This window comes from Myripristis murdjan, chromosome 19 (assembly GCF_902150065.1).
Source record: "Myripristis murdjan chromosome 19, fMyrMur1.1, whole genome shotgun sequence".
Classification (NCBI taxonomy): domain Eukaryota; kingdom Metazoa; phylum Chordata; class Actinopteri; order Holocentriformes; family Holocentridae; genus Myripristis; species Myripristis murdjan.
In genome coordinates this window covers 5,114,491-5,137,048 of record NC_043998.1, presented here as the reverse complement: position 1 = coordinate 5,137,048, position 22,558 = coordinate 5,114,491, and the positions used below count along the sequence as shown (strand labels likewise).

The 22,558-nt window shown below is 43.0% G+C and overlaps 2 protein-coding genes across 3 annotated transcripts; both read left to right on the top strand.

Moving 5' to 3' along the window:
* The first annotated feature begins 851 nt into the window (after nucleotides 1–851).
* Nucleotides 852–10,656, top strand: tubgcp2 (tubulin gamma complex component 2). The gene is made up of 18 exons (XM_030078581.1): nucleotides 852–989; nucleotides 1,906–2,066; nucleotides 2,239–2,367; nucleotides 2,515–2,691; nucleotides 3,128–3,287; nucleotides 3,502–3,709; nucleotides 3,838–4,037; nucleotides 4,279–4,468; nucleotides 4,596–4,741; nucleotides 4,851–5,031; nucleotides 5,628–5,808; nucleotides 7,151–7,323; nucleotides 7,715–7,843; nucleotides 7,939–8,059; nucleotides 8,394–8,537; nucleotides 9,143–9,259; nucleotides 9,648–9,811; nucleotides 10,207–10,656. Exons 2-18 carry the CDS (start codon nucleotides 1,917–1,919, stop codon nucleotides 10,280–10,282), a joined length of 2,646 nt encoding a protein of 881 aa, XP_029934441.1. The 5' UTR covers nucleotides 852–989; nucleotides 1,906–1,916; the 3' UTR covers nucleotides 10,283–10,656.
* Nucleotides 10,657–11,762: 1,106 nt separating this feature from the next.
* adam8b (ADAM metallopeptidase domain 8b) lies at nucleotides 11,763–20,407 on the top strand. Of its 2 annotated transcripts, XM_030078583.1 has the most exons (24): nucleotides 11,763–11,858; nucleotides 12,308–12,411; nucleotides 12,538–12,611; nucleotides 12,719–12,794; nucleotides 12,900–12,976; nucleotides 13,315–13,528; nucleotides 13,856–13,924; nucleotides 14,005–14,067; nucleotides 14,190–14,359; nucleotides 14,464–14,545; nucleotides 14,696–14,835; nucleotides 15,107–15,293; nucleotides 15,514–15,603; nucleotides 16,075–16,273; nucleotides 16,578–16,680; nucleotides 16,991–17,159; nucleotides 17,252–17,332; nucleotides 17,447–17,531; nucleotides 17,913–18,033; nucleotides 18,148–18,301; nucleotides 18,444–18,488; nucleotides 18,597–18,647; nucleotides 18,991–19,131; nucleotides 19,259–20,407. In XM_030078583.1, exons 1-23 carry the CDS (start codon nucleotides 11,822–11,824, stop codon nucleotides 19,126–19,128), a joined length of 2,529 nt encoding a protein of 842 aa, XP_029934443.1. In that variant the 5' UTR covers nucleotides 11,763–11,821; the 3' UTR covers nucleotides 19,129–19,131; nucleotides 19,259–20,407. The 2 variants fall into 2 exon arrangements, with proteins under 2 accessions (XP_029934443.1, XP_029934442.1); XM_030078582.1 differs by having other exon boundaries at nucleotides 18,991–20,407.
* Nucleotides 20,408–22,558: the final 2,151 nt, after the last annotated feature.

Sequence of the window (22,558 nt, the reverse complement as noted above, 5' to 3'; positions counted from 1 at the left end):
ATTCAAAATCATACAACAACAACAATTAGTATTATTACAAGAATAAATTTATTTTCAAAGGTCAACACTAGGAGTGTAGATGTCACTTTCCACTTTGGACCAAATGAATTACTGGGGTGGGGAGATCAGAGCCTGGAAATGAAACTAAAGAGAAGCCGAGGGCTGCTCAATACTCAAAATAGAAATGCACTTTTCACAAAAAGCCCTCATGCACAAACTCTTCTTGTTGTCAGTAAAAAGAGAAGAGAATGATGGGCCTTTGTATGATGCAGCCAATATAACAACATGACCTTTAATACATGGGGCCTAAATAGCAGAATAATCCACACTTGCTATGTTAGAAAGAATAAAAAAAAATGAGCGAGAAAGAGGACTTCAGCTGTAGGTCGCCTTGACCCGAAGTGTGTGTTGGCCTTGTTCAGGAACCTACCAGATGGGAAGATTTAAGTGTAAATAGTCCCCCCTTATGTTCACAGGCCCCTATATTCCCTCAAAACAAGCATGCTTGTCCATAAACACCATTTTAGATTTTATGTAATGAACATGCACATCTGATTATTCATGTTCATTACTATAGGAGAGGTATGACAATTATTCTTATTTGTTGAGGTGTTTTCATGGATTATCTAGTCCCTGGGAATATACATACCCTCCTGTAACATATTACCTCAGTGTAGGAACTACTACAACTCCTTTGGCTTGGTTTAATTGTATAGTGATTGATAATTTAATTGACAGTTATAACTGCAGAATCATAAGGAAACCATTCACCCCAACACTGGCTCCTTCTAATCAGGGGTAAGAAATAAATGTGTAATATTACATTCAACCTGCAGAGGGAAGCATTCCGCCACCGCTGCGTCCAGTCTGCCGTTGAATCAGGCGGAGAAGAAGAACATTTTTTGACTCGTAGAGGGCGCGTTTGGCGTCTGTTGTGGCTGTGGAAACGCTGTCTTGCGGCACCAAACTGGACTGGAGTCGGTGGGCAGGTGAAGTGCTAAGAGAGAGGTTTAAGCATATAATAGGACTTAGAGGTAGCTCGCAGATTTACGTAAATATTGGCGTCCAGTTGCTGTTAAATTCCGGGCAGGACGGGTTAGCATCACTGTTAGCATGCTCATTCTGCAGGCTATCGTTAGCGCGCTATCTAGTTAAGGCTGAATTATGCTTCCGCGTAGGAAGAGCGTACGGAGGTTGTGCGGAGCTTACGGGGGTTGTGCGACCGCCGCAGAGCCTTGCCGCGCGCCTCCCAAAAATTGTAACTACGCGGACCCTCCGCAGCTCCACAAGAGCTGTGATTGGTCCGCCGAAGTACACTATTTCCGGCATTTCGTTGCAACCGGCATCACATTCCTGTTGTGCCGTCAGCGCCGTTTTTTTTTTTTTTTTTTTTTTTTTTTTTTAAAAACTGTTGTGTCTCGACTCGTCGGTTGTGTTTGAAAACTTTGGAGAGTGCCCGCACCTATACGGCTCGTCCACTCGCCACAGAAGAGCAGCGACCATACGTCACAGGGTCTACGTTGGTGGGAGGAGAATTGCTCTGTGTGTTTGCAGAGGTATGTTGGACACACACGCGCTGCGTAGGAAATGCGTGCTTCGCACAACCCCCGTACGCTCTTCCAACGCTGAAGCATAATTCAGCCTTTAGCCATCTAGGTCCGCCAGTACAGTTAACTCAGTATCTGTGCGAGCTAATGAAGCTAACAGCCGGGGTGTTGCGTGATGTTGCGGGGGTATTAGTCCAGTCAGAGTCATGTGTGACAGATTTGACAACGCGTGGATGCGGCATGCAGTTATGCAGTAATATAGGGCAGAATCAAAACAATACACCGTCAGACATCAGCACTGAGGCAAATATAGACATTGCCCTTGTCTGACTCTGCCGTGATAATGTTGTCATTCCAGCTGCCTGAGCCATGAGTGAGTTTAGGATCCACCATGATGTGAACGAGCTGCTCAGCCTGCTGCATGTGCGAGGAGGGGATGGAGCAGAGGGCTACATAGACCTACTGCAGAAGCACAGGACGCCTTATGTCACCACAACAGTCTCTGCTCACAGCGCCAAGGTGGGCAGTCAGTACTTTGTATCAGCTGGTCTCAACTCTGTGCATTTTTCCTCCAGCTGCTATGCCCATTGATTTGATTGATCTGCGCTGCTTCAGTTGTGATGCTTGTGGAAATGCTTTTGCTGATGTGGACATTGTTTTGTTGGTGATTGTTGTCGCTTGCTGTGTACAGGTCAAAATAGCCGAGTTTTCTAAAACTCCTGAGGATTTCTTGAGGAAGTATGATGAGCTCAAGTCAAAAAATGTACGCAACCTTGACCCTCTGGTCTATCTGCTGTCCAAGCTCAGCGAGGATAAAGAGGTAATACATCCTTTACAGGTTGACAGCTGTCTGTACTTGGCCAAAGTGGTTGTCAGTTTATCTGCCTGTTCAACAGTGAACCACTTGACTGTAACACATCCCTTCTTATCACATCATCATACTAATCTTTTTTTTTTCTTCCTCCAGACACTCCAGTGTCTGCAGCAGAATGCCAAGGAGAGGTCAGAGTCGTCAGCAAACACAGCTGCAGCCACCACCACCAGTTACAGCCTTTCTCAGACCAGCACCAAGATGTCCATGCAGGAACTGGATGAGCTGCGGAAGAAGCTTGGCAATGTGACGGCCAGTTCCAACGTCCCTCAGGTAGGCATTTCACATGAAACTGTGTAAAAAGTCATTACACAACTTATAGATATGAGACAAACACATGCAAATCATATTGCCTGCAGGTGCAGAACAGAAACATAATAATGCAAGCTATAAAAAAAAAGAAAGATAAAAGCTTGGGGAAAAAAAGATTTTTTTCCATGGGAAAAGTTTTGTCAAATGAGTGATTTACTGGTAAACAATTGCCTAAAAATTGGCAATAGATTTAGGCAGTCTTAGAAAGAATAACAATCAATCAATCAATCAATAAATAATAAAAATAAACTCGTAATCTCTAAACTCAAATGATTCCAAGAATTGAGACGATTTAATCAGATATTCAGCAATATCTGATATTGTAAAATGTTTGGAAACCATATAGTAGTTTCACTATGAGAACACTCTCTGCCTCATGTTGTGAATTCGTCTGCAGTCTGCTGAAGTTACACGGAAGATGCTGAGGGACAGACACAACAAGAAGAACCCTACGCAGCCCAACCCAGTGTTTCCTAACTGGGTGTATGACCGTCCTGCTCTCATAGGGGACTTCATCACCGGCTCCACCCCTGTGGGAGAACCAGCTGTGGCCATCGGTATGTTTCTCAAAGTGATTAGGTCACATTTAATTCCCATATTTTCAAGGTCACTTCAGTTAGATTCTGAATTGCCATGATGCATCATGTTTCCAGCTGCAAGTCCTCGGTCTTTAGACTTATGACTGTACACTCCCACACTCAAAAGCGACTGCTTTGTGTGTGTTGTGTTGATACCGTCTCTGATGTTGACCTGTGTCTTATCTGTGGTCAGGGTCAATGCCGCTGGCCGCTCAGGAACAAGCTCTGGTTGAAGATCTGCTGTTTGTGCTGATTGGAGTTGATGGGAGAGACATCACAGCCCAGCCCGTGCTGGGGAGGCAGAACCGCTCCTTTATTGTTGATCCAACTTTGGACATGTCCGTCAAGGAGTTGGTCAATCGTATATTGCCAGTTGCATCATACTACTCCACTATAACACGGTAAAGTAAATTAAATCAGCCCTACCTGAAGTTTTTGAAACTACTTTCAGATATATGTCCATGCATATCTACGTGGTATAAAGGAGGAATGACTTGATGAGCCGATGTTACTGTGTTTGTCTCCCCAGCTTCACCGAGGAGAAATCGTCCTTTGAGTACGGCCAGGTGAACCATGCGCTGACAGCGGCCATGAGAACCCTGATGAAGGAGTACCTGATCCTGGTCACTCAGCTGGAGCACCTCCACCGGCAGGGCATGCTCTCCTTGCAGAAGCTCTGGTTCTACATCCAGCCCACCATGAGGACCATGGAGATACTCGCCTCCATCGGTAACACTCTGACTCACATTTTTTTGCCAAATCAGGCTGTTTGTGATGGTGGTGACACAGATGAATAAATACTTGCTTTTTCTACTCTTTGTGCTAATGTCAGGTTTGCCTCTGGGATTTAAAACTCAGCTAAAAATAAATACAATTTTAAATGAACTTCAACAGCTGATAACTCCAAGACTTCAAATATTTGCCTTGCCGTGGTTTTTCACCTTACGATACCAACTTTATTTCCACACAGCTTCCTCAGTGGACAAAGGAGACTGTATGGGCGGGTCGACACTGAGTCTTCTCCACGATCGCACCTTCAACTACACGGGTGACAGCCAGGCTCAGGAGCTGTGCCTCTACCTCACCAAAGCAGCCAGCGTCCCTTACTTTGAAATACTCGAGAAGTGGATCTACAGGGGAATCATCAAGGATCCGTACAGGTACGCTTACAGATCAAAATCATTTAAAATACTCTGCCACGAGGCTTGTAATTACATGTTTGTAATTTATCTGCCATCTATTTGCATCTAATTGAATGTCCTGTGTGTTTATGTTCTGTCTGCATAGTGAGTTCATGGTTGAAGAACATGAGCTACAGAAAGAGAAGATTCAGGAGGACTACAACGACAAGTACTGGGATCAGCGATACACAATTGTACAGCACCGGATTCCCTCCTATCTACAGAAAATGGCAGACAAAATATTAAGCACAGGTAAAAAAACAAAAACAAAACACAACATTGAACAGCATGTGTAAAACATTATCAACACATTCATCTTTCTTAGACAAAGGGAACATTTATCGGTTATTTTGTTCCATAGGAAAATACCTCAATGTGGTGCGAGAGTGTGGTCGTGATGTGACCTGTCCTGATGCCAAAGAGGTCCTGTACACTCTGAAGGAGAGGGCCTATGTCGAGCAGATAGAGAAGGCCTACAACTACGCCAGCAAGGTGCTCCTAGACTTTCTTATGGAAGAGAAGGAATTGGTTTCACGTCTCAGGTAAAAATCAAAGCGCTGTTTTTTTTAACAGGTTTGCATATGGCATTTGCAGGGTGTGCGTTGAACTCAAGAGCTTCGGCACTTTGAGTTCAAAGTCATGCTGACATGAATTTAAACAAAACACCTCAAGGATGCTGTTGCAAAAAAAAGAGTTAAATGTGCTCATGAGGCTGCTTGTTGATTTAATTTGGTATGCTTGTCTTGGACGATATGCACATACTTTAACTGTACAGGCTTGAATTGACTGAATGTTCTCTGTGTTTGTGTGTGTGTGTGTGTGTGTGTGTGTGTGTGTGTGTGTGTGTGTGTGTGTTTTGGGTTTGGAGTGAGGTGGAGTCGCAGTGTGTGCACGTGTGGGTGGTGATGAGAGGGGTCATGAAAAACCTTTTCAGGCAGGGTATTAGTGCATCAATTATCCTGTCATCCTTACCATTATTATCTTCAGCGTCATGTTATTATACTAACATGTTTTTTAATCTTTTAATCTTAAGTTCTATTTAACACTCTTAATATGTACCCTATTATGTACCAATAGTTTCATAGTAGCACACGTTTAACTGTATTAACAATGTGTGGGTCTGTGTTCTTTTTCCCAGGTCGATCAAGCACTACTTTTTGATGGACAAAGGCGATTTCTTCGTGCACTTCATGGACCTGACAGAGGAGGAGCTGAAGAAGCCGGTAGACGACATTGTGCCTTCCAGACTGGAGGCTCTCCTGGAGCTGGCTCTGAGGATGAGCACGGCCAACACGGACCCCTTTAAAGATGACCTCAAGGTAGGGGGGAGCCAGACTGCTGCTCTGTGTGACTCAGCGGGTAAAACTCCAACGCAATGTTTGGATCAATAGCGCCATCTGCTGGTCATATTGGAGAAATGCATTCCACCTGTCAAAGATTCAGATGAAATCCAGTTCCTTAATTCATGGAAATTTGGGTTGAATTGGAATATTTGAAATGGCTTCAGTCCTTTTTTTCTGCAGTTTATTGGTCTTGTTTGGGGCAACAAAACCAATGAGACAAAACCATTGCATTCAAATCATGCATTCTCTTGATACAAGGTGTCCACAGGTCTTAAGCTGTCTAAGAGGCCACTCACACTGGCAAGTTTGATCCGCGCCCAAGCACGATTGCCCTTAAAATCCGGATTCTTTGACCAGTGTGATCGCTCCGTATCGTGCTTGAATACAGTACACTTCCCCCGCTCTGGCACGGTTGGAGGGGGTGTGCTTCTGCACGGTACGGGCGCGTACATGAGCACATGCACGGTCACGCACGCAGTGCGCGGATGTAAATCATGCAACTTTCCTCCTGCCTCTGCAAAATTGTTTAATGTGCGCAGCGCGATTACCGGCGAATGGCCCCGTTGCGCAATCAATAATCAACCATGTTGTCTGTAGTCGCTGTCCGTTGTGCTGCTGCAACCGCGTATAAACAAAAGTCGGTTTATAATGAAAGTACAGCAGTCTGTGTGCGGAGATCCGGCAGACCTGGTGCTGGCCGGCACCGCGTCGGCACCGGCCGGCACTGGCCGCGGCACCGCGCGGTATGCGGCCACCCAGTCACCCGGTCTGCCGGATCTGACAGGTGCCGCTCCGGCTGTCAGTTGGACCTTTCTGAAGAAGGAGGAAGTTACCTCCGAAACTGTCAAGGTAAATAAACATCCCATGTCTGATTAAAAGGACCAAAACGTTTTTTAGTTAAAAGGAAGACATGATGTAGGCTATTTGAACTACATTGATTTATAATGACGTCGGGCCATGCCTGTTGTCGTATTTCAACGTGATGACGTGCACACCGGGGGCAATTGTGCTTGGGCGCGTTTGGGAAAAAGGTAATGTGAGTGCAGGCCAGCCGGGGACTGGGGAGGAGGGATTTTGGCTTTAGCACGATACGGGCTCAATCTTGCCAGTGTGAGTGGGCCCTAAAAATGCAATGTCATCATTGTGCAAATGATTAAAGTCCTCTGGTTGATGTAGAAATATTATGTATTCAAGTACAGTTACTACCTTGCTGTTCTTAGTCCTGCCTGGGACAAAACTGCACTCCTTTATGTCTCTTGCATACATTATAATCAGTTACTCTGTCATGTTGATCGTGCTTCCTCTGCTCTTTCAACAGATCGACTTAATGCCCCATGATGTAATCACCCAGCTGCTGCGGGTGCTGGCCATCGAGACCAAGCAGGAGAAGGCCATCATCAACGCCGAACCCACAGAGGTGGCTCTTAGCGGCCTGGAAGCCTTCTCCTTCGACTACATTGTCAAATGGCCGCTATCACTCATCATCAACAGGTTCTGTTTTCTGTTCTAATTTTGTCAAAAGGTCCCATATCAGTTTTCATTATTTTGTTTTCAAATACAGTGTGGCTCAGGAGAGGAATAATGTTCCTCATGGTGTTTTACAACTGATATTTAGGTAGTTTAGTTAAAAGGATATTTATGGGATACATTTGGAGTGCTTACTTTCAAAGCTGTATAATCAAACCATATTTTAGCAAACAATTTGTTATAAAGTGCTTTATAGAGAATAAAGGACCCATATATAACACAAGGGAAGATACACAGAAATTTCTATTTAGTTTGTAACCAATGCAGATTTCTGTAATTATGAGCCATTTGATTGTATTTTGATTTCAGGTGAAAAAATTATGATGTTAATTGTATTTTAACATTTGTTTTCCAGGAAAGCGCTGACAAGATACCAGATGCTGTTCAGACACATGATTTATTGCAAACATGTGGAGCGGCTGCTGTGCAATGTGTGGATCAGCAACAAAGATGCCAAGCAGTACTCCTTACATTCTGCTAAATGGTGAGCAGTCTTTGACACATAACAACGTGAAAGTGCTGTGTTCATTCAGGCGACGCTCCCTCTCCTCACACTCCGCCGTAACTCCCTGTGTGCAGGTTCGCTGCGGCGTTCGCCCTCCGACAGCGCATGCTCAACTTTGTGCAGAACATCCAGTACTACATGATGTTCGAGGTGATGGAGCCCACGTGGCACATCATGGAGAACAACCTGAAATCAGTGAGTGAATGAGGCCGTGTGTCTCGTGTCCTACCCTCATCACTCCCTGAGATCATTGGTATTCATACCGTCAGTGAAAGGCCTTTTGTCTCAGGAGAGCACAACCAGCTGACAGTCACTATTCTATCAGCCTTGGGTTTTCAGCGTCTCTTGGCTTATGAAGATGTATTGTCGCTGCACTTGTATTGCTTGGCTCTCATTCAGTGCATTTGGAGACGGAGGCACCGTTAGCGGATGCAACATGGGCAGGTCATTCTAAGAGAGACAGATAAGATTTGGGGGGGAAAAAAAATGTTTGGTTTCTCATGTTGACAGTTCCTCCCTCTTTCCCCAGGCGTCAAACATCGATGACGTGCTCTGCCACCACACCAGCTTCCTGGACAACTGTCTGAAGGACTGCATGCTCACCAACCCCGAGCTGCTCAAGATCTTCTCCAAGCTCATGTCCGTCTGCGTCATGTTCACCAACTGCATGCAGGTTCGTGGATATGAATGATGGAGTGTTTTATGACATTGCACTTATTGCTCAGTGAACTGCAGAGGACAAAATATTAAACCTGCACTTGGCTTTTAATGCCAGTTTCAGATCACTCATACTAGACAAAATACTCATACTATTACTTGCCTTTCCCGCTTAGCTGTTATACAGGCATTAGTCAAAAACCTCATTGTGTAAATATTTTGTGAAATTGCCAATAGTCAACCCCACAATATTGTCACAGTATCAGTATTGCCTTATTTGGTCAAAAATATTATATTTGATACACGACCCTAGGCGCTTTTTGCTGCAGTATGCACTTCCTGTTTTATGCATATCAACCAATCTTTTCACTAATATTTCTGTGGTGTGTTAATATTGACCAGTGACAGCAGATATGTTTGATTCACATCCAACTCGTATCCTTTTAAGTTCATACAGCTTTTTTAAAAAGCACAGTGCTGTTTTATGTGCTGCTTTTGATTCCTCTGGGAAAAAGTAATCCCCTACTTAGGGAAACTGAACTTTCTTGTCCATCCAGAGGAAAATCGAATTAGCAAATTCCAAATCCATCTTGTAAGCTCTTGTCTTCTCGGCTGTCGTAGCGGTTCACCCAGAGCATGAGGCTGGACCGTATTTCGCTGGAGCACAGGTCCATGGATGGACCTCCCAACCAGAGCGAACGCACTGAGGAGGCAGAGAAGAAGAAGCTCACCACAAAGGTACTCGCACAAACTGATGTCTCAAAATTTAGACTGAGAATAGTGTGAAACAAAGATTCTGCCCTTGTTTCTAAGATACTTGAGACTACCTCGCGCCATTTATCAGCTGCTTTGGTCTAAAGTGAATTACAGTTGTTAAATTCGGCAACAGTCATCAAATCTAGCCGAAAATAGACTGATATAATTGGGTAACTAACTCCTACCCTCCTCACAAATATGATCATGAGAATGCTATTAACATTGCACCGAACGAACTCAAAATATACCATTGAACAGCTATTGGAAATTATTTCTTAAAATGTATCCCATGGCAGCGCCGTCACTTTTGTTGTTAATGAGTTTGATTATCTGCCCTCCCGCGTCCCTCCTTCCTGTTTGGCTCCTGTAGTTTTTAGCTGAGCACGTGGATGCCCTTCAGTCCGACGCCGGCTTCGAGGCCACCATCAGCAAGTTTGACAGCAACTTCAGCACACTGCTGCTGGACCTGCTGGACAAGCTCAGCATATACAGCACCAACGACTGTGAGCACAGCATGATCAACATCATCTACAGGTAACACCGCTCAAACGCACTGAAAGGCAATGCTGATGGTAGTGCAGTGTTGGGATTGTTAATTATGACAAAATAAGTGTGGATGACGTAGGAAAGGAGAAAGATACTTGTTGTTAACCGAGGCTGAATGTTTTTTAAAGTATGAGTATAGCTCTCTGACTCTATGCAAAGCCGACCTGACTAAAATACGCTTGAAAATGGTTTGAGATATATGAGTCACTTCATGAGCTTAATATTTCTCAGCAGATCATAAATCATCCCTTTTTTCCCCCATTAAATATTTAGTCTGTATTCAATATGGCTGACCCAGACTTGTAAACAATTCTTAAGACTTTTCTAAACATTTGTGAGTGTTTGTTGTGATGTGAAAGCTGACAGTTGTTCTGACTCCGCAGGCTGGATTTCAATGGATTCTACACGGAGCGCCTGGAGCGGATGGCCATAGAGAGGAGCCAGAAAGCCACCGTGTAGCGTGTCGTCATGTTCGCTGCGTGTGAACAGCCCGCCGCAATAAGAACGGATCCTCCTCACACCCGCCCATCAATCCAAAAGCAACCGCCCAAATAATTACCAGAGTCATTCCTGTCGTCCAAGTGAGAGGGCTGTTGATTCATGGAGCTGATGTTTCACTGTATCTATACTGTGTATTGTATGAAATGTAGAGTTACTGTCTAACACCTCATTAAAGTGCCCCAAGTGTAAATTTGAATAACTGTGGAACTATTGTATGTATTGTGCTCTTAAAATGTCAAGCTGACACTCCTTCTGGGTAACTTATTGTATTTTACTGCTAAGATTTGTCTATGTTTGTATTGCTGTTCAATAAAAACGCTTTACAAAGTGAATTTTGACCAGTGACAAAATAATAAGATACCTCACATGCTGTTTCAGCTTGTGAGTTATTGGGACAGCATGGGGGGGAAATAAATATTAATTGTTTGGAGAATAATTAGACAGTGCATTGAGCAGCCAAACACTGCAGCCGTTTGTGATTATTGATTACTGATATCAGATATCAGCATACATGACAGGGGAGCCAGCTCAACATTTTTACTGATACAAGTACATGTTTACATATTACCTAAGCGCCTCAGACAAATATATAAAATTACTATATGTAAAATATATCAAATTTAGCACAAGGTAAATTTACAAAACAAGGGGAGCAGATACACAAAAATAAAGGGAATCAGTCACAATGATGGAAATGATGCTACAACCTGTTGAACACAAACATCAAAACAATAGAGGCATAACTGCAGACAATTAAAAAAAAAAAAAGAGAGAGAAACAACTGAAGATCACAAAGTGGCAGGTAAACTACAAAAAAGCAAGGACCAAAATGAATACAGTTTTTTAAGCTTTGTTTTTTTCCCCCATATATTTCAGCCATTTCATTTACAAGTATGTAAATAACAATTTACCCCAAATAATGACAAGATCAACAGTATCTGACATGTTGGCATCCAAGTTGTCCCAACTCAATATCAGTGTAAGTAAGTTGAGGTATGTTATCTATCTTTAGTGACAGACAGTTATGAATGTCAGACTTAAACGAATCAGCGTATGGACATTAAAGAATAAGACTCACTCCTCACTTTTATTGGATATCACTGCGTCAAGTTAACCAGAGACCGTGAGAGCAGAACCGGAAATGAGACGGGCCCACCTTCACAATAAAAGCATTAGTGAGGAGTTAAAAAAAATATCCCAAAGTCTACAATTCTGGCTTCGGTGCTTTGTGTTGGATAGCACACAAAGGCCTTATGATCGTTAATGAGGACTTCATTTTGAAAGGTTTGGACCGGAAGTCGTATAGCCTAATTTAATTCTATCCTGCTGAGCCGCTTTCCGGTGAATGTGCGGGGCAGCGATAAGGGTTTTGTACGTCAGCTTACTGGACAGCTGCGGACGGCAGGCGGGGCTTCCGTGGAGGAGCTGGCACTGATAATTCACACTGGGGCTGGGACTTTATCCCAGTGTGGCAGTGCCCTACACCAGCACATCATTATGGGATCTAGTATATTCTCATTATGGCTCATATGGGGTAAGTTGACTTTTATTCTCATATGTACTCATAACAACTTTTGATATGGGAGAGCAGTTTTCCGCTAGTCGAGAGGAAATTGGCGAAAAAAAAGTTCCTTATAATAAAGATCCTTACAGGCTGTAACTACAAATATTTGAAAAAGTAACTGAGGTGCTATTCACGTTTGAATGTTCAGGTAGAGCGCACCTTTATCAGCCTGTAGTATTTTATTATGGCTCACATCTGGTAGGTCCGCACTTACTCCACATGAAAATACCATGACAATAGAATGGCAAAAAAACAGGAAGACTGTATCAGGCCACTGGATCCCTATAATAAATAGACTGCCTATAATAAACCTGACTTTAAAACCTGAAAAGTATGTCCAGTGCCGAGACTCTGCGTCGCAAAGGCATTTGACTTTCTTTATGTGGGAATAAAACCCTCTCCATGCTGTGTGTCCCCAGTCTGGCTTGTGCAGAGCTCTGGGATGCTGTCTCATGTGGAGCGATACGATGTAGTGAGACCTCAGAGACTACACAGGAGAGAAAAGAGGAGTCTGCCAGACCAGGTACATCATTTAAACAGACACCCATCGATTCATTGTTTCCCTAGAGCCACCGGGGCGTACTTTAAATCATTTGCTTTTTATCATACAAATTGGATTAACTGTTACAGTCAATAATCTTGCCTACAGCTTTATCCTGATACAGTCCAGTATGAATTAGCCATTGAAGGAAGAAACCATACAATTCATCTTGAAAAAAACAGGTAACACACACATTTATTTATTAACACCATTTCAAATATAGTAACAAATAGTGTAATGAATGGAATATGGAATGAATAAATAAATAAATAAAATCTGTATTTTACAGGAATCTCATTGGGAGGGATTACACTGAAACACATTATTCAGAAAATGGCACACGGGTAACCAGAGTGCCAGCTGAGGTGAGATTTCATAATAAAGCTCCACATTTACTGTTGTCATCCTTTTTTATTTTGAACATTTATGTGGTTTGGCACATCTTGGTCTAATAAATACTTTTCTTGTAGGAGCACTGCTATTACCACGGTAATGTAGAAGGCATGCAGGACTCCTCCGTTAGTGTGGGGATTTGTTCAGGCATTAGGTAAGCATTCAGGGATTTTTATAGGTGTCAAGCATCTCATTTGTCATCTGACTCTTTAATTATATTTATGAATTTCTCAAGTTTCTTTGCTTGTGAAATGTGTTGCTTTGTCATGTTTGGTAATCAGATTTTCTCGAACCGTGTTTGAAGACGTGATTGATGAAAGCAGCTTTTGATATTTGCACTGGGTAAATTTTTAATGTTTTTGTTCTGTCCCGTTCGGTTGCCAGCCTGTCCCAGTCGCTGCTGAAACTGCAGTGGTTTTTGTTGTGAGTTTCCTTGCATGTAAAAATAGATAGTCAAAGTGTTTGTGTCTTCCATTCTCGTTGTGTGTGCAGTGGCTTTGTGAGAGCCAGGCAGCAGGTCTACCTGATCGAGCCCCTGGGAGACGGTGACGATGGTGACCATGCCGTCTACAGGCAGGAGTACCTCAGAGTCAGCGGCCGTCCCGCCTGCGGCTCCTCCTCCAACTCCTCCAACTCCTCCACCCTCTACGATTACGACCAGGACCGAGGCCCCCAGCTCTCCGGCCTCTTCAAATCCAGAGCCTGGGTCAGTGCCAGCTGGGAAATTATTGAGACGAGTTCAAGCTATTAAAATGAATATGCAGGAATAGGGATGTGTGGAGTGCATCCATAAACACTAACATCCACACACCCGGCTTGAAATAAATGCTAACAAATAAACAATGAAGACAAGTAAATACATTGAGACATTTAAATGCATAGAAAAATTGGAAAATTGAAGTATAAGGCTACAGTCAGGAGCTTTTCCTTGCTCACTTGATGTGTTTTTAGAAGTTTTTTATTACCTTTAAATGCAGATATTGCTTTAAAATGTATATTGGTAATAAGCCTGTGTTTCTCTGTGTCCTTTTAGAGAAGCAAACGTACTGAAGGCAGTCCACAGCGGTTTGTTGAGTTGTTCATGGTGGTGGACAATGCAGAGGTAAATATCTCATCTTGGTTGTTTCACAGTGTTCACTTCTCCCGTTAAGAGTTAATCTGATCATGCTCTCCCCTCCGCAGTATAGACGTTTTGGAAGCCAGACCAAGGCCCGGATCTTGGGAGTAGTAAATCACGTCGACAAGGTAGCTTTTCAATCCGAGCTCGTTTTTAAAATTGTTTGCCTGGCTGCGTGCCACCGGGGCTCTTAGCTAATAGCTCCGAGTGCGTTCATGCCTGAAAAAAATGTCTCTTTCTCTGACTGAAGTTGTATCGACCTCTGAATATTCGCATCATGCTGGTGGGGTTGGAGATTTGGACGTACAAGGACTACATTGATGTTGATCTTGATTCGGAAACAACTCTGGACAATTTCCTCCTGTGGCGCCAGGCAGATCTTCTGAAGAGGACAAAGCATGACAATGCCCAGTTTGTGACGTGAGTGTCAGTCTTTGAATCTGCAGTTGGCTCTGCAAATGTTGATGGACACTGTCAGGCCTCACATTTTGACCTAACATTAGGCTTTTGTCTGTCTTTACCAGCGGCATAGATTTTGATGGTGATACTGTTGGACTGGCAAATAAGTTTGCTATGTGTACTGGAAATTCAGGTGGAATCAATCAGGTGTGATCACTAACCTTCACTATAACTACACACAGCTTATTTTTTCTGTTTTGTTTATATGATAACCGTATATTAACAGGGTTTTATTGGAGTGCCTTTAGCCTGTCTTACTTTCTGCCAACTCTGAATGTTTTTCATTTCTCCTCCCAGGATCACCACAAGAACCCAATTGGCCTTGCCTCCACCATTGCCCATGAGATGGGTCATAATTTCGGCTTGTCCCATGATTCCCCAAGCTGTATGTGTGGTTCATCTTTCAGCAGTAACTGTGTAATGGCAGATAAGCTCAGGTATGGCATTTACTGTAAAATAAACCAGACTACAGTCTACAGATTTGACAGGCTTTATGTTAATAGATGTCTTGGCACAGTTTGGAGTTATGATATCCGCACGGAGGTTTTATCTATTTCATCAGTTTAGTGTTTCAGTGATGTCATGAATAAGTGCATGTTTGATATGCGCGTATGAGTCATTGTTTGTTTCTGCCCTCTATTGCAACATGCGGGAATCGTTGAATATTTTACAGACCTGAATGCTCCTTGTTGCTCGGTAACCTTTCAGGACAGGAAGTCAAACTTTCCCAGAGTTTTTCAGCGGCTGCAGTGAGGAGCAGCTGGCTGAATTCTTTGAGAGAGCTCAGCCCAGCTGCCTGCTCAAACCCAGCTATGTCAGCACCATCGATGTGGGCCCTCGCTGTGGCAATGCCATATTGGACCCTGGAGAGGAGTGTGACTGTGGCACTGTGGAGGTAAACCTCACAGGGCAGCCTAATGTGGCTGGTTAAAGCAGATCAGTTCCTCCTGAGACTTTGTAAGTTTGAATATATCCTCAGGTCAGGAAAGATACCATTTTGAATGGCCTCACCACTCCTTTCAGTCACTAACTGGATACACACACTGCACACCACACACCACACGACTGAAAGGTCTTGAAACCTGCCTGATAAATGTGAGTTTTGTCTTTTCTAGGAATGCAAAAACCGCTGTTGTGATGCCTCAACCTGTCGCCTCGCGGAAGGAGCGCAGTGTGCTCACGGAGGATGTTGTGACAACTGCCAGGTAGTCACCCCCATCTCCTTCTGCTTTCCATCACTCACGAGCCTTTAATGTAGTCCTTCAACTGTGATTCTCAAACTTAGCCCTAGTTAGAGGCCACAGCAAAGTGCAGCACATACAGACGGGCATCCTCGCCAATCCTACAACCACACCCTGCTTCCAGCTAACAACTGCTGGCATGAAAATAACGACAAGAAAAGGTTAGGCGAACTTTAAAGAGCAGATCGGTGGTTTAAGGAAATGTGACCAATAGCAGCTGTGCAATAATAACCACAACGGGAAACACACAGTGATATCCTGGCATTGCTGTGTTACTCACCACATCCTTCCTCAAATGACAGTTTCAAGGACTGCAGTCTGTGGTTCAGTCATGAAATACCATATAAATATACAAACTAATTATACAAACTGTTTAACCGGTGTCTATTTGAATTAAGTCTTTGTCATTCTCACTCGATCCAATAAAATCCACAGTTCAAACAAGCCGGAAGTGTGTGCAGGCAGGCTGCCAGTGACTGTGACCTGACTGAATACTGCACTGGAGCATCACAAGACTGCCCCGAGGATAGCTTTGAGATGAATGGCAGCCCCTGCTACGACCAAGGGCAGGGCTTCTGCTACAACGGCCAGTGCCCCACACATCTGCAACACTGCTGGAGGCTCTTTGGACTAGGTACATTCATCGTGCTCTTGTATGGATGGAGTGGGTGACCCTGCATAGAGGAGCTGCATCCATCAGTCTTTTAGTTTCCGTAGTGCTGCATGTTACAAATGACTCCTTCAAGGCTTGATGTGCGCAATCGCTCTTACCGTACATTTCTGTGACACAAGAGGACACAGAGAACGCAAGTCAGAAAGAGTTTGAGTTTGTGCATTTTTAAAAGGGAGTGTGTGCTAATATTTCAGACTGACATGTGTGATGATAACATCCTGCAATGTTCTGTTTTGTTTTAACTGTGAATTTCTCCTGTCTCTAGGGGCCAGAGTTGGATCCGATGCATGTTTTGAGCTAAACAGAGGGGGTCAGGAGGGAGCGCACTGCGGGCGGAGCAAATATGGCTACAACCGCTGCACTACACAGTATGTATCATCAGCATTATCACTGGAAGTCCTGCTACAGATACACTTCTGTGTGGTCTTACTATGATCTTACTGCAGAGCCATTGTAGTAAAGCTGGTGCACAATATGGAACTATGTCATTTTATTGTCCTGTAAAGCAGTTTGCATGCGTGATAGTGGAAACACATGTGATGCTATTAATGACATACAACTCATTCACATTCACACTTATGAACTGCAGTCCTCTATGTTTAAAGCTGGTTTCTAACATGGCCAGATTTGGAACTATTTTTTTTTTTTTACCTTTTGTAAATTTGTTACCTTTTGTAGGAATCTTAAGTGTGGAACTATATTTTGTGATGGAGGAGGTGACTCCATCACAGGTAAAAAGGCCGTCTTCACTTTGCCCAGCAATGGAAAATGCCTTATCGGTGTGGATGATGATAAAACCAGAAGCCTTGACATGGTTCCCACAGGAACCAAATGTGGACAAAACAAGGTAATGCTTTCAGCAGGGAGTAAATGGGTCTCAAGATTTTTTTTTTTTTTTTTCAAAATTCCACTTCCACTAAACACTCTTTGTGTGCACAGGTTTGCATGGAGCATCAGTGTGTGGATGTAGCAGTTTATGGGAAAAGGGAGGAGTGTGTAAAGAAATGCAACAACAATGGGGTGAGTGAATTATTCTGTTGTCAAAATTAGTCAACCACTTTACACCGAGTCTTCTCCACCCAGTTGTCTTGACTCATTTCTACACTTTTTCCACTGTTCCACTTTTCTCTTCAGGTGTGTAATCACAAAAAGGAGTGCCACTGTAATCCCGGCTGGGCCCCACCTTTCTGCGACGTCCAGTATGCAGACTTGCCTCAAGGTACAGTGCATTTCAGCGACTTTGCAAACACAGATATTTTCATGAAACCACCCTTTCTTTGACACGTGTGCATACAAGCTTCACCATTTTGACCACATTTATCTGCTAATCAGTACCTTGCAAAATCCTCTATACTGTATATTCCTGTATATTGTATATTGTATATACTGTATGCTTGATGTTCTTCTGGTAGCAGACTAGTTGCCTTTTGTTTTCTTCCACACGTAATAAATGATAAAGCTGCTTAGAATATATAAAAGAACTTACAACTAAGATATAAAATCATCATAGATAATACACTTATGATTATAGAAAGAGTGCAGTTGTAATTGTGCAGTTGTGTGTGATTGTCATTGACCTACCTGGATCTTATGTGTGTAGGCCAGAGTGGGGTGATTGCTGGTGTGTGTGCAGCAGTGGCCGTCCTGTTGGGGATCACTGTAGTGGTTGCAGGGCTGATGTGCTGTAAAAAGGACAAAAGAGAAAACTACACCTCTAGAAGGTACTTTTGACTTGGATTCACGTGCTTGTGCTTGATAGCCGACTTTGCGCCAGTTTTATTTCAGAATGGTCAAGTCTTTCACCTCCTATTTAAGTGATTTTTTTTTCTTCACAGGAAAGTACATTCAGCTCCTGGAAAGCAGAACCCAATGTTCCAGGAGCTAAATGTTAAGGAGCGACCTCAGATCAGCCAGCCGACCTTTTTGGAGTCCACAGCTACACAAGCCTGCTCCCCTCTCATTGTTACCGTCGTCCCAAGCAGACCACAGGTATATGCCAATCCTATGGAAAAATATGTCAGTGATAAATCAGTCACCCCTATGCTACTGGGTTACAGCTGAACTGACAGCATCTACAATGTCAGTGCAAACTAAACAAAATTAACAAAATATGTGTTTTTTTTTTTTTCAGCCGCCAAAGAAATCCTCAACATTTGATGCTAAAAACTCTGCGCCGGTAATCTTTTTATTTATTTATTTCAGTCTTATTACATTGTTTACTGTAACTTTTAAATTGACAAGGTGCATGAGATTGAAATGAAGCTACTTTTTTTCCTGCCCGCAGACAAAACCTCTACCTCCATCTAAACCTTTGCCTCCTCTGAATGACAAGCAGGTGAGTCATGTTGGTGCCTAGAAGCAAAGCACTGAATGAAGGAATTTATGACTCGTCTCCTTTGTCTCTTTGTAAAAGATCGCTATATATTGTGAATACCCTATAGGAAAGATCTAGCGGCTACACGGCATGGTTGAAAAGTTCATTTGAATCTTCAGTTTCTTTAATTAGCTTGGTAGATTTTTCCACTCAGGTTTAGATAAAACAACAAACAAAAAAAAAAAAACAGAATTAAACCCAAAATCAAAAGTCAGCAACACAGTGTCTCCCCAAGCTCCCCAAACAATAGGTGCAGAAACAGCAGATTGATTACACCGAAAATGTTCCTTGTTTTTCTTCTCAGACCAGTGCAGCCAAACCAAATCCTCCTCCTGTACCTCCGGTGAAGCCCAGTCCTCCTCCAGCGGCCCGAATCAAGCCTTGCACTCCTCCTGTGCCCCCAGTGAAGCCAAAAGTCACACAGACCCACATGAAATCCTGAGAGGTACCGAGCTTCACCTCGTACGAGCGACAAAGCACCATTTACAGTGGCCCTGCCGTTTACAGTGCAGTGTATAGAGAGAGTCTGTTACAGAAGCTGAATTGAATTGTTTTTTCATGTGTTGCTGCAGGCTTCGGGAAGAGAGGATCAGAGCGATGATTCACATGAGTCAAGGGCTTTGGAAAAGTTTGCCCCTCGTTTTGAAAGCCTAAAGTTGTCTTGCATGACCGAGGCTTAAGTAAATGTCGGAGAATGTCTTTGATGACACAAGACCCACATTGATGTGTCTTGGTAGTGCATCTTTGAACTACTGTGGAAAAGTGATTTGTGGGGGGGAAAGAGTTGCAGTTAACTGCTGCTGCCGTCGTCATGTGCTGTATTTTCAATTATGCTTCCTGACAACTCCCTTTGAAATTAGCATACCAGCTTTTGTTAAGGTGTGTCGTTGCACTTTTACGAGGGTGAGCAAAGTGGTGGTCATGTGAAATTGTTTCAATTAAATATTTATTGAATGTTTGTGCTAGTGGTGTTCAAAGCCAGTCGGTGCCTTCTATGAAAATGTATTTTTTTTGCATTACTTTATACTTGAAAACTAATGAACGGTACATGCATTATGAGACGCTTTGTTTAAATGTTTCTGCACTGTTCGTATGGCCTGTGTATGTTGCTGCGGTTCAGTTTGAACGAATTACACGATCCAGTGGTTATTTTTAGTTCCAGACAGGTGCGTGACCTCCAACAGTAATGTGAGGCGTCCAAGCCTTGGGGCACAACCTCTTGTTTTTAGTACGGAAATATTTTTTCAGTACTGATGTTTTTGTGGCATAACAATAATGGGTTTCATTCTTTGGAAAATAATATGCTGTAGTGGATTCGTTAGTATGTCCCATGAAAAAAAATCACCCATGCAACAATAGTTTGATTGTTTTCCTGTGGTATATTTGATTGCTGGTTTCTTGTGTACGAGTTGGTGTCACATTTCTAGTTAATAATGTTCGATTTGATTGATTGAATTTTTAGCTGATGTGAAGGTGATATGAATCCATCCAAACTTGATGAATACTCGCGAGTGTTGTCGCAACAACCAAAAAAAAGGCAGTCCTCAAGTGCACTTTATTGCCTCAGTTTGCTGAAATGTCCGTGTTGCATTGCCGATTGCCCAATGTATTGCATGGGGATCCAAACATGACAACAAAGAATTTCTTATCTCTTATGTTCCTCTCCCAGAGCTCCACCGTGATGTTGTGTAATAAACTTGACTTTCTATCATGAATATGAAACTGAGTTCATCTGTGTTCCCATTTCCATGTTACCTGGTCGCACTGGAGGGAGTCTGGTTTGTTTGTGTCCTTTCAAAGACAATTTTGGAGGCGTTTACTGAGCAGCTCTCTATTGTCCTGACCAGCGAAGAACAGTTAACAGTTTATCCATATTTACTGCTCTCCAGCGAATGACTCAAGGAAATGGGCTGAGAAGCCAACAATGAGTCAGAGCCCTGATATCAACCAGGCTCAGGCTCCCGTTGTGAGCTCCCATCATCTGGCTTTGCTGCACGGCTTCATTAAAATTGGCTCATAAATGTTAATGTGATTTTTTTCACCAATGTAGCACAGACATGCTGTTTCCATGGCTTTCTAAACAGGAAATGACCAGCGTAATTAGTGGATTTTCTATGTCAAGAAGACAATAGCAAGATTAGAAAGGTGCCACATAGGCTGCCTTAACACGGGCCAAACAAGCGGCTAAACCGGATTTTCTGATCATAACCTCATAGCTTGGCATACCTGTCCATACAAGTCTATATGTTTCAGGTGCCTGCATCTATACAGGAATATTAAAATGGCATGCGCACTAACATGATCAAAACTGTCCAAATGATACATGTTTGGTCCAAGGATCCAGGATATAAAGCCTGATACTGCACCTAAATCAGCTGATCCCACTGGACACTTAATTTATCAACACTGTTTTTAGTATTTTAAAACTGATTCTGAATGGAACGTGATCACTTAACACCAACAAACTGACAGGTTTTTGGCACAGGCTTTCTAAGTTTAAGATGAATATAGGCTTGCCATGAAAGGAAAGACCTTAACCTTGCCCCTTTCTAAGGCTAAAGAAAAAACAGACTTCACTGTCCAGACAAGTCTGAGCCACTTTAAGATCTAGAGCCACCAAGCATTTGATTCATATCGTAGTTCACATTGCAAGGACAAAACTCATAGACAGAGGGAAAGAAATCTGATTTGAATCACTAGTGTAAATCCGCCCTCAGCCAAGGGAGCTGTGCTCTGTGGAATGCAGGCCGCTAGTAGGGGGCTGGTTTCTCCCAGGGAGAGCTTGGCTGATTCACTCTGATTCACAAACCATGCAGCTATTAAAACAAGCACGGTTTACCATTAGTATGGCTTGTTTTACAGGATCACTTTTGTCTCTGCTTGTTCTGCACTTTCTCGTTACTGGATACATTCCAAAGGAGACGATGCGTGGAGATGACATCCCTGTTGAAAGGAGATCATTCACTTGAACATGTCAACTGTTTGTGTGTTTTTTATCTCACATTAGAATGTCGACATAGACCACAATGAAACCACCAGACTTTCCAACAACACACACTGCCTTGTAAAACCAAGAGTGATCTAGACTGTGGTCTTTTTTTTGCAGCTGGTTCAATTTTAACTTCTTTGGGGCAGTTAGAGTTCAGCTGTTGCAAGATTTCTGGCTGTTGTAGGACATGCCAACTTATTAGAAAATAATTTAAAATATCCCACTAACTGATTAAATGGGGATACATGTGACTCACCGAATCACATAGAAAACGTGATTTTCTGGCTGTATGTCACTTGATGGCATTTTTTCTTTATTATAAGGTTGGGGCTCATGTCATAAACACATTGTATGTGTCTCAGTCAACTGAGCCAAGATGATTCCCCTGATGACAGCTCCGCTGCTTGGCCCATTGTATTCACTTCTGAGAATTTCAGTGGCCACTAATCACACTGCAGGGCTTTTAATTTGAAACCCAGAGGAAAGCAGGAATGGCCCGGCCTGTCTCTTGTTTGTAACACTCCCCACTTAAATCATTTCCTGACACCTGTGGCAACAGACATGTCATAAGGCTGACTGAAAGTGAGTCCTCAACAAAACCAGATGAATAAAACGGGTCATGGGAAGGAAGGGAGAGAAGTGCACACATGCAGGGCAATAAAATGTGTTGAGCTCAGTGACTCATACAGTAAGCAATTACTGGGTCAAAGGGCTATGCTGCTCTGATTTTAAATTAAGGACATAGCTGGCTCAAATTATCTCGATTGTTTCCGGCTTTTTCTTTATCCTGCTGAGGACAAACTGCAGTCCTCTTTCAAACTGCAAATACTTATTTTTGCTAGGGTAGAGAATTTCTTTTCTAAAATTTAAACTGTAATCACAC